The sequence below is a fragment of the Gossypium arboreum genome, chromosome 7 (assembly GCF_025698485.1).
Source record: "Gossypium arboreum isolate Shixiya-1 chromosome 7, ASM2569848v2, whole genome shotgun sequence".
NCBI lineage: Eukaryota > Viridiplantae > Streptophyta > Magnoliopsida > Malvales > Malvaceae > Gossypium > Gossypium arboreum.
Window position 1 is genome coordinate 60844356 of NC_069076.1, and position 13049 is coordinate 60857404.

Consider the following 13049-nt stretch of genomic DNA (forward strand, 5'->3'; position numbering starts at 1 on the left):
AAGATATTTAGTTAGAATTGCAGCCACTTTAGTGAGCCATATTTTATTTTTGCTAGTAACATGTAATCGCTGGAGATAAGAAAATGTTAAAATCTACTAGTTTTAAATTCAAAAGCTTCTACCTGAACAATTGATTTTTGTACCTTTGAGCTCTTATGAGCAGTATTATTCGGCAATGTGTCAAACTATTTTAAATGATGACGGTCAGCCAACAATTAATTTTTCATCTTTGAAATGAGAGTTAGCATATTTATTTTGTATTTAAGGATTAAAATGGGTTTTCGCCAAATGATTGTTTAAACATTGTTTACTTATACGTAGTGTACTACTACAAGAAGGACTCATTTAAAACTTATATGCCGTTTAACAATTTAGGTTAGCACCATAGTTTATACAATAGTTTTCCGAACTCAAGATGTTAAATTTTATTTGGTACGCCCTTTCGGCTTGTTTTAAATTGTCGTTTTATACTTGGATCTAGCAATCAGGTTGGGTGTAGGGTATTACAAACGTATTGCAGATGGAAAGGTGGTATTTCTTGTTCTATATATCGATGACATTCTACTTATTTAGAATGATATGAGGACATTGTAATCAGTTAAACTAAGGTTAACACAATAGTTTAGCATGAAGGATTTCAAAGAAGCTAATTTTTTCTAAGACTTTGAATCTTAAGGGATTGAAAGAACAAAGTGATAGCACTATCGCAAGCTTCATATATTGACAAGATATTGTAATGTTATTCAATGACCAATTTGAAGAAGAAAATCAACCTTTTGTATCGAGATTTCTCTTTCTTTGAATGACTATCCTAAGAAAACGGAAGAAAGAGCAAACATGAAAAAGGCTCCTTATGTTTTTTTAGTAGGAAGTTCCATGTATGTTATGTTATGAACACGTCCAAATATCTTTTTTTTAGTAGGGTTGGTTGGTCGATATCAGTTGAATTCAGGACCAAGACACTAGCAGGTAGTTAAGCATATACTCAAGTATTTATGGAGAATGAGGGATTATATGCTTATATATTGCAGAGGAGATCTTACTCCTACTTGATATACCGATTCTGACTTTCAAATGTGTCGAGATTCAAGGAAATCGATATCCAACTGTGTTTCTGTCCTAGGTAAAATGTCCATTATGTGCAAAAGTGTAAAGTAGAGTTGTACTACTAACTTCACTAAGAATGGTCGAATATGAGGTATGGAAAATTTATTGCACTATAACAATTCGGATAAGACTAAACCCCAAAAAAATCACATAAGAACAAAACACATTAATAGAAAGTATCATAAAGGAGATAATAGTGTATGATGGAATAGTGATGTAGTCAAATATCGCATCTGAGGACAAACCTAAGGATCTGTTCTACCAAAACTTTACTAGCTAGAGAGTTCTTTGGGTAACATATAGAAGGTATAGGAATGCAAAACATGACTCATTTACTTTACTAGGGCAAGTGGAGGATTGTTGGATCTAGTGCCTTAAGTGTAGTATTATCGTATAAATACCCTTGTAATTTTTTCAACCAGATTGGTTAATAAAATTATTCATGAATTATATTAAAACCCTTTGTATATTGTCCTTATGGGATTTTTTCATGTAAATAAAAATAGAAGTAAATGTTAGCTCACTCATTGTGTAATGTTTAGGAAATACTAAGTGGTATTACGTGGTCGGATTGTAATACAAAAAGATAACTTATATTAGTAGACAAACCTAAACATGTCCTTAATTTAATTAGAAATAAGCAAGCTAATTGAAACACTAATATGTTGTCTATCAAGTTCAATTGAGGAGATTCCTTATCTTGGGCATCAGAGCAGATGACTCCTAAATCGGTTTATGGATTTATTCACTTGTAATGTTCATATTGTAACATATCTTAATCTTGAGTGGATGACAGACTATGTATGTGTGACTCATATACTTTGATGTAAGTAAAAGTCTGAGTTCAAATAGATAAGGTATCGATAGTTGGTGCGTTGGGTATATGACTTTTGCAGTATGTAGCGTCATTCAAAATAGTGGAATTCATAGTTGTTATATGGGTAAATTATATGATTTTTGTAAAAAGTACGATTCAAAAATGGTTTTCTTTCATAAAAAAATTAAAATTTTAAAAACTGAGCCGGTTTATGATATTTATAACAATAAACCCATTACCAAAATCGCACCTATGTTTTCAACTAGACGTGTAACAACCCGCCTAGCAAAGTCTCCATATTTGGTTACTGTTTGGCATTTAGATTGTAAAATAAAGATAGATATAAGTAAAGTATTTGTCTTGGATAAGTATAGTATTCTGTGTAATTTGTCATATGGTGAACTCTTAGTTTAACAAGCTTTAAGGTTTGGAAAATTCTTCTATTAAATATCTGTCCAACTCAGCTGCTTTCAATGAACTCGTTAAGTTCACAGTTCATTAGATTTGTTTATTATTTTAGTATGGTAATTTGGTTAGTAAGTTAAGTGTTTGTTAGATTATAACTAGACTATTGTAGATAGTAAGACCTAAATTCTGTTAAGTGCTCTTAAACACGAGAATCAAGAGAGGTAGTGGAACTATATGATTGTTCCACTAACCATTATATATGTGCTTAAGTATAAAAGGATAGCGGTGGTCTTTCTGAAGATATTTACATTTTCTTCTTCTTTCTTGATTTTTTTTTAAACTCTTTGAAAAACCTAAGCTTAGAAAACTTCTTCAAAGTGAAGGTTCACAGTATTCAGCTAACTTTTATGTTAGTACCAGTTCACTGGTAATTATTGATGAACTCTTAGGTTATATCATCGAGGTCATTTGTGTGTCTTTCGTACTGTACGCATAGATGTTATGATAGTGTGTGAGGAAGGAAACTTCCTGATTTTGGACTAAGAGTTGTAGATTCTTGCATGCAGGTTCAGATTTGATAGATTGATGATCTAATGTGTGTAATTATCTTTCTTTTAGCTCAACAAGCTAATAAGGTCCAAGCGATAAAGGCAAAGGACCTACTTTGTATACTTGTGTTAGAATTTCTAGTGAGTTCCTTCTTACTTCCATGTGTTGTAAATTTCATTATTATATAATTAGTGTGAGGTAAGTAATCTTCCTCTTTAATAGTCAAAAGGTGTATATATGGATAATAGTTATCCAAATGTCATCAGCCTGAGTACAATTTGTTTGTGTTATGAAGTAAGCGTCATCCTTCATGCTTAAGCCACTACCATCTTCTTCTAAATCTGATCTGATCTATGGTGATAGAGAAAAAGGATATTTGTTTGTGTAACTTCTGGAAAGACAACTAAATTGCAAACCAGATTGGCAGATCACGTTAAACATACTATTCTAATTTAAAAATGATATAAAAAGTTAAGAAATAGAATATATGTGATTGAGACTGTATCATATGATTCTGATTTTGAATTCTGGGTACGTGGATGGCATGAAGATGGGTTGTCTAAGTTGTGTTAAATTGGCGTAAAATATACACCCATGTGTTAAGTAAGTTGGTGTACTAAGTCTGTCTGTATGCAATATACGTTATTTGGCGTATTATGATTATTGTGAGTAAGTCCCTCTGAAAGGTTCAGCTGTGTTGTAAGTAATAATATGTATGAGTTTCTCTTTGGAACTCACTAAGTTCATATGAACTTACTTCGTTATCTTTTCCTTCTCAGGCTTGCTAACTGAAGAAAGACTTTTATTTGAAGGACGAGACCAGAGTGTTGCTACTATTGTGAGCTGATTTTTTTGTTCTGTATCATGCATGACTCTTGGGAGTGGCGTGTAAATGCAGTTTGAAAATTATCTGTATAAAGAACTACTACTTTGGCGAGATGATGTTTTTATGGAACTATATTAAAATTTAAATGTTTGGTTTCGACTTATTATATTTTGTTTAATGAAGTTATTATATTTGAACTTATACACCAAATGATTTGAATGTTTTTTTCAATTGTTAATGATTATATTCAAACTTTAGTATAGTAACATCCAATATATGTTTGATATTTATATCTTTGAAATAATTTTACAAAGCTTTCGCCAAATTGTTTTTCTAAGTTAGTCCAATTTTGAGTAGTGATATTCTCTGCTATTCTCATACTGCGAACTGCTTCAAGTGTAGGATGAAATAAATTTGAATTAAACATAGAACTAGAAATTATTTATTTTACTTTCAATGAGAAAGCAAAACTCTCTTTAATAGAAACTAATAGAATTGTTATACCAAAAAAATAAAAATTATACTTTGAAAATAAATTCTCAATATTTCACAACAGAATAAAAATATCTCAAAGTTGTGTATTTAGTGCTACCAGTGTCATGTATTTATAAGGAGAAGAAGTGAAACCTTTATTGAATTAGTAGAACAATATTTCAATAGAAAAACTAAATCCTAGTATAACTAGGATTAGGGGGTGGAAACCTATTTTAATATATTAAGGTTTGTCGTCCCTAGCATTAACATGAGGAGCTTTTGGGCCTCTCCCATATCTAGTTCATTATAAGTACTTCCTAGACTTTTAACCCGATACTTTTTCATTTCAATCCAACTCAATACTTGTTTTTCTATTTTCCAAAATAATCATAAATTAATTTAAATTACTTAATTTCCCAATTAAATGATTTTCTCAACCTGATTCTAGTTTCATTAAACTAATGAAACCTTTATCATAAAGAATAAATGAAGATATATATTTAATATTTCTACATTCAATGATTCACTGACCAATTAATTTAATTTCATTTTTGAACTTCAATAATTTAATTAATTAAATAATAATTCAAAAAATATATATTGATTTTTCAGGTCATTTCCATTTAGATAAAACCACATTCATTTCCAAATGTTTTCCCCTTTCTCTAACTTTATCATTTCTATCCATTTATGTTCATTTGATTCAACATGCAATTCATTATCGGTTTCAACAAGCTAGCGGAAGGACTACTTGGACATGTGTGATTACGGCACAAATGATTTATAATTAAATTCTAGATTTTTGCCTGTTAATTATAAACACATTTAGTCACGAAGTCATTCCACTATAGTATCATGAATGAGCTCTCCGTAATTACATATCATTACGAAAGCAACTAGATCAGTGCTCATCCAATGACATTGTCATAAATGTGTTACCCTCATAGGATATCTTTATTCTCTTTGGGATAAATCTGTTCTCCCAATATGATCCTATTTTATATCTCATGGTAACCATTACATCTTCCTTTAAGAAAAGTCAATTACTATTAAATAATAATCATTCATTCATTACAAAGACGAACAACCCATGGCTATTTTTACTTTTCATCTACCATTTAATTCCAATGAGATGATATCATTTACCCATATCTTGGGCTATAAATTCTATTATTTTGAATGATGCTACATACTGCATTAGTCATATACCCAATGCACCAACTTTTGATTTCTTATCTATTTGAACTCAAGCTTTTACTTACATCGAAATATACGAGTCACGCATACATAGTCCACCATTCACTCAGGATTAAGGTATGTCACACTTTGAACATCACAAGTGAATAAATCTATAAATGGATTTAGGATATATTCTCCTTGGGTCTAGTTCAATGTACTTTCAGTCCAATTAGTCACATCTATGTCTCTATCTTCTAAGAGTCATCCGCTCCGATGCCCAAGATAAGGCATCTCCCCAGTTGGACTAGATAGACGGCATATTAGTATTTTAATTGGTTTGTTCATTTCTGATTAGACTAAGGATATGTTTAGGTTTGTATACTAATATAAGTTATTTTTTCGTATAACGATCTGACCACCTAATACTGCTTAGTATTAGTTTAAACATTAGATAATTAGTGAGCCAATACTTGCTTTTATTTTACTTTGCATGCAAAAACCACATGAGAACATTATAGAAAGTATATTAATATAATCCATGAATTATTTTTTTAATCAATTTGTTCGAAAAATTACAATTTTACAAATGAATATACTACACTTAGGGCATCAAATCCAATAATCCTCTCATTGGCATTACATGGTAGATGAAAGGTAAATGTGGGCACGAGTTGTTCATCTTTGTGGTGAATGGCTTGATTATAATTTTATAGCAATTGACTTTTCATAAAGTAAGAGGTAATGGTTACCATTAGATAAAATAGAATCATATTGGGAGAATGGATTTATCCCAAAGAGACTAAAGATATCTTATGAAGGTAATACACTTATGACAAGGTCATTGGACGAGCACTAATCAAGTTACTTTCATAATGGTATGTCATTAAGGAGAGCTCACTCACGATACTATAATGGAATGACTTCGTGACTAGATGAGTTTATAATCAATAGATGAAAAGCTGGAATTTAATTATAAATCGTTGGAGCTCTAATCACATATGTCTAATTGGTCCCTCTACTAGCTCGTTAAAACTGATAATGAATTGCATGTTGACTTAAATAAACAAAAATGGATAGAAATGATTAAGTTACAGAAATGGAAAAACATTTGGAAATGAATGTAGTTTTCTCTAAATGGAAACGACTTGAAAAATTAATTTATGGTTTTTGAATTATTATTGAATTAATTAAATAATTGAAGTTTGAAAATGGAATTAAATTAATTGGTCATGGTGAATTCGTTGAATGTAGAAATATTAAATATATATCATCATATATTCTTTTACAAGAAATTTGTTATGATTTTAACGGAATTAGAATCGGGTTGAGAAAATTATTTAATTGGAAATTTTATTTATTTATTTAAATTAATTTATGATGTTTGTTTTAGAAAATAGAAAAACATGTATTGGGTTGGATTGGATTATAAAATACTAGGTTAAAAGTCCAAGAAGTACTTATAATTGGACCCTATATGGGAAAGGTCTAAAAGCCACTCATGCCAAATATATGGGATGACAAACCCTAGTACATTTAACTACGGTTGTGCCTTTATCATGTGTTACTTCTTCTCCCTATAAATAGATGACACCGATAGGACTACATATACAACTTTAAGATATTGTTATTCTGCACGGAAATAGTGAGAATTATTTTCTAAGTATAAATTATATTTTCTGGAATAACAATTCCACTGGTTTCTATTGAAGAGTGATTTGTTTTTCCATTGAAAGTAAAGTAAATAATTGATGATTATGTGTTTGATTCAAATTTTTTTGAGCCCACACTTGAAGCAGTTCGTGGTATGAGAATGGCGGAGAAGGTCGTTCTGTTGAAAACTGGGAACGACAAAGATCCGTCTAGCCAAAAACACATGTGTGATTTAAGTAAATGGCTTATTGCTATAAATATCACAAACCAGGTCGATTTTCATAATTTTAATTTTTTGCTGTGCAAGTAAACTGTTTTCAAACCAGATTTTTCCAACATTATGTGGACTCAATTAAGTTTGAAATAATGTGGCACAATTTAAAGGGAATAAGAGTTTTACTTTGAATAAAAGTTAAATTTTATCCATTCATTTGGTTACTTGATGAATAAAAGTTGATCATTATAAATTGATCCTCTCTATCTATTTGAGCTACACATAAAATTATAGCCGCCATTACTTAGGGTTTGTGTAATTAAATAAAAAGTCAAGAGGGAGAAATCAATTTATTAGGTGTTCTTCCTCATCAAGTCTAATGGCTAACTCTAATTCCACATCAAGTATGTGTTGAACTTGTGAAAATTATATTATTCTAAAGATCAAAAAATCAATTTTTATACAATATTAAATATTTGATTTATATAATATCTAGATAAAAAGATTTTACAACTAAGTGACCAATCAATAGTATTTGCTTGCCACCTTCTTATCACGTATAGTAAATCTCCTCCCAAAAGAATAGATCGAGACCTCATATCTTAAGCGTCTTGTTTTGTCAAAACTCCAGCTATTTTAAAGAGAAAAATAAAAATAAGAGAAACATTATTTCACAGTATTCTTGATCAAAAATAAAAGCAAAAATATCAAATTGATTTTGTAAACTTAGATTGACACAATATTATTCACAAGTAAGAGTATTTTTAACTTATAAAAATTATTTTCTTTTTTTTTTCATCTATGTTGGAATAGCTAATATCTAAAATTTATACCCATGTTCTAAGAAAGCAAATTTTAAAAATATGAAAAAAAATTGCGAGCTACAATAATGCTGTTCACTAAAAACTTGTAATTCAGTACTTTTAAAAGTCCTTTTAATAGGTTTTGTATGAATATTTATTAGATGATAAAAATAAAAGGACAAAGTGAGACGTTAATGAAAATTTTATCCTTAAAATAAGAGTTTCAGTGTGATGAAGAAGATAATTTTAAAATGAGCTAAAAGGGACAATTTTATTGTTTTTTTTTTGTATATTTAGAAAGTTTTAGTGTTTTCTTATTGAAGAAAATTGGAAAAGATTAAATTTAGCCATAATTTAGTTTCATCTAATGATTAGAAAATTATGTAAAATGAATGAGTATTACGTATCCTTCACTAACCAAAATATTATAGAAAACAAAGCAAAATAAACTACATTTCTAGAGAAAGATGAGTTAAGAGTAGTGTGAAAAAATGGTAGCTGGGGCCAAGAAAAACAAAATTTGCTGCCATGTTAACCAAAAGACCTTGATCGATGATCTATTCAATACCACACATTATTTCTATATTTTTCTACGTGGTTTCAGTGTACAACAGGCAGGAAGGTCCAAGTGAAGCTGTTTTTGGTCCGCCATTAAAATGATCTTTGACTCTCTATAACCATCATATCCAAGTAAACCCTAAATTAAATGAAAACCAAACCTATTCAACCGTAGCCATGCATAGATTGCAGTAAGGTTAAGTCGTATTCTGCATTGCCAGCTTGGGCTACTGATTCAAGTCCGTCATTTAATATCTGGCCTTAGTAAATTGGATTTCAGGTTTTGCCTGCCAACTTTGCTAACATTAGGTCACCTCCATTAATGAATTATTTACGGTACCATTAAAATCTGTCATGCATCGCCCCTTCCTTGTGATTCGCTCTTCTCTCAGATCGCTTTTACTAGGCATGGACCAGCCAGCACCATAGTTGGAGACCTCGGCTCTGGATTGGTTTCTAATTTTATTTACTTCCACAAATAATTATAACGAAAAACTACCCCATTAATTGTATTCAATTTCATCAACTATCACTTGTCTCGTATATGAATGTTAATGAATTTTATTTAAAGTAAAATTTTAAGCGATCTTTCCATTTGTCTTTACGTTGCATTTAAAAATATTTAAATAAATAAATAAATGTAACATATGGTAAAATCTCAATTCTTATTTTAAAAATTTAGTTACTCTATTTTTCAGATTTCAAAATTCAGGTCTAAATATTAACACTGTTAATTTATTTGTTAAATTTGTTGACATGACATCTTGAAATAAAAAAAATACTCACTTGATAGCAATGTAACTAAAATATAATGTTACAATGAACTTAAATTTAACCAAGATAATTTTAACAATGTTAACAGAGGCCTTGAATTTTAAAATTGAAATCTAAAATTATTAAATTCTTAAAATAAGTGTAAAAAGACTAAATTTTAAATTTACGAAATGTACAAGAAATTATGACATATTTTAACTGAAAATTATTAAAGTATCAAATTTTATGCAAATTTATAATATTTTAAATCAGTATAATGTATAAAACCACAAATACTACTCGAATGCATTAACTATCACTTACATCCTTATGAAAACTAGTAGCACTCGTATACAAAAAAGTAAAGGTAAATTACACACATGGTCACTAAACTATTAGTAAGGTTATGTTTTAGTCACTCAACTTTAAAAAGTTGCAAAATAGTCACTGAACTATTTAAAAGTTTTCATTTAAGTCATTGGGTTGTTAAATTTTTTGTTTTATGGCCTTTTATGATCGCACCACTTGTGTCAATAGAAAGCTCTCATTTTCCTTCTCTTTTACAGTTTAACATTTTTTTTATGAAATAGCTTTAAACATTATGAATCTGTGAACCAAAATTTTAACAACTTTCTTCTCTGACATCTAACACTGCTTGTCAGATCAACTTGGATCTAAGATATGTTCTTCTACTTATCAAAGGGTGTTAATCTACTATACTAATCATTGAATTGTCATTTGAAGCTCACAAGCCAAACTTTTAAAAGAAAAATAACAGCCCAGTGACTTTAATAAAAACTTACAAATAATTTAGTGACTTAAATAAAAACTTTAGTTCAATGAAATTTTGTAACTTTTGAAATTAAATGAAAAAACGTGAACTTACTATTAGTTCAATTACTTTTAATATAATTTACCCAAAATGAGCACTTCCTTGTTTTTTTCCTTGTTAATTAAGTAATTATTTTTTCGATAGTTATAAATTTTTTAATACATTTCCTAAATTAATCTTAAACCCCAAAGCTTTAAGTGATTATACTCATTTGCAGAGGATATTTCACATTTAAGTCCATTGGAACTTGCTACTTTGAGGAGTCATCTAACTTAATGTTGTCAACAAAATACTTAATTGAAAATTTCATCTCATTAAAAATAATGTCACCCATATTTATTTATAAAATTTTGAAATATATATATATGGTATATATTAAAAATACCTTAAAAAATTAAATTTTCTACTTTTAAAAAGGTTATCTATGGAATGAGAAACTTGAATGTTTTTAAGGAAACTGAAACGTGCAATGCATGGATACAAGGAAACGATGGGGTGTGTTTTGGGGACCAAAGAAAACTAAAGTGCATCATTTTGGACCATTAGAATCTATTTAAGCTTATAATTACACCCCACCAATGCAAAGCGACTGCTTGCTTCAATTTCAAACCTTACCTTTTAGCTCTTCTTTGCTTTCCTTGGCCACACCAGACAAGAGGCTACCTACCAGCTTTAGCTTTTATTAATGTTATATATTCACAATAAATATTATGAGAAAGAATTGTATAAAACAGTGACGCCACGTCATCTATATTCCTTTCTAATAGTTTTATATCACATCAGTATTTTTATCCTGAATTTCAGGATTTTAATTTGAATTTAATTTTTTTGAAGATAAAATCCTAAAATTCAGGATAAGAATACTTATGGGCATAAAACTATTGAAAAGAAATACAGATGACGTGACGTCACTGATTCATACAATCTTTTCCCTAAATATAAACCCTAATTAAATCTTAAATCCTAAAAAATATATAATAAAAGAAAATATTAAAATTTGTGGCTGAAATTTGAGTTTCATGGACTGCTATATAACCATTTTCACATTAATGTCTTTAAAAATTATTTTACTTTTCATGAATTACCTTTTCAAAAAAAAAATCAATAAAAATTTATAATTAGTTGTAAATGTTTTTTAATCAAAGGTCACGGGATATTGACTAACATTTTCCTTGAATAATATTTCTCTGTCCTATTATCTAAACTAGTCAATTACTAGGATTCTCTTGGTGTGTCCGACATTTTCTTTTTGGACATAAATAATTAAAAACGCCATTAAGTGAACTTTAAATCAATATGTTGCATTGACTTACTAATCCATATGTACTTAAACCTAAAGATATTAGGTAGGTACTAATTTATGATTGTTGAAACTTTTGGATGCATGTATATAATAATAATAATAATAGTTATTTTCTATTTTAGAATATTTGGTTCAAATTAAAAGGAAAAATCTTTTATGATTGTTTGTAATTAAAAAATAAAGAAGTTATAGATATAAGATATTTTAAAAATAACTAGGAATAATTGAAGTATAATTGTTTACATTTTAGAGAGCATTAAGGGTGAGAGGGTTAGTCACTACTACCAATAATGATATAAAAAAATAATGAGGAAATAATTGATGTTTAAATTTGATAATATGTGGCATGGTGATATCGGTAATTTAATAAAAATTACAAACAGTGATCTAAATCAAGTGTAAATAACAAGTTTAAAGTTAAATGGGACTTATTCACTTAAAAGAAGTCTTATATGTGTGAATATTTTAATGTATAAATTGAAACTTCAATCCTAGTCACCAGCATGAATGGTTTAAATCTCTTTGGATAAAGTATAGGACTTGAGCGGTAGGTTTAAGTAAAGCCTCTCTATATATAGCGAATAGAACAGAAGATTAAATTCATTTACGTAAAATATCTATTACAAAAACATGACGTTGAGCTCGAATTAAAATGAACGAAAAACATGTGCCAAATTAAAACATAAAGTAAGACGATTTCTGAGTTTCTGATTCCCACACAATAAACACTTAACTACACCTTTATTAAAATAGTTTAAACTATTTTAAGGTTAACATACTTCAAGGGAAAGGAAGGACACCAGTGCCAACACCACCACCAGCTCCACCGCCAACAGCACCTCCGACTCCACCTCCAACTCCACCACCAGCACCACCGCCGCCACCCAAGCCACCAAATCCCCCGAGCCCACCGAGTCCATTACCTCCTCCAAGTCCACCTACTCCACCAATGCCCCCGACTCCACCTCCAAGTCCACCTGCACCACCGAGGGGAGTAATCCCACCCAGACCCCCTACTCCACCAAATGGCAAGCCATTAGAGCCAATTCCAGAGTAGCCCCCAACGCCACCGTAAGTGAGGAAGTTCTTTTGGTCGCCAACACCATTAGCACCACTTGGTACACTACTGCGTGTAGTGCTAGTGGGCACAGTTGTAGTTGTGGGCACATTTCTTGCACTAGCGTGAACAACAACTAATGCAATAACTAGCATAAAACTCCACTTCTCCATGTCTCTAATCAGGCAAAGGAATATAACCTTTCTCACTCTCTTTTACTCTCTATCTCTGCATCTAAAGTGTATCCTGAAGATCTCCTTTTAAAGGCATAAAAAGGGTCCAGTGAAGGGACAGTTGTGAGTATTAAATGGAGCTTAAATGCAGGCACAGAGGTCATTTGATGTCTTAACTGTCTAATAAGCTGTTATATATCCCAAAAATATGTTCTTATAGATAGAATTTGTAGTTTTCTTTCTAATTTTTCCGTCTCATCACACCTTTCCCTAAAGTAACAAATGTAAAAATATTTTTCCATAATATAATTAATATAAAATGTCAATTTATTAAACTTTTGTTTAT

At 30.0% G+C, this 13049-nt stretch overlaps 1 protein-coding gene across 1 annotated transcript; it reads right to left on the reverse strand.

The window, feature by feature from the left end:
• Positions 1-12046: 12046 nt before the first annotated feature.
• On the reverse strand, positions 12047-12792 carry LOC108481717 (glycine-rich protein 23-like). Its single transcript, XM_017784814.2, has one exon. It carries the CDS (start codon positions 12701-12703, stop codon positions 12254-12256), a length of 450 nt encoding a protein of 149 aa, XP_017640303.1. The 5' UTR covers positions 12704-12792; the 3' UTR covers positions 12047-12253.
• Between the last annotated feature and the right edge of the window lie 257 nt (positions 12793-13049).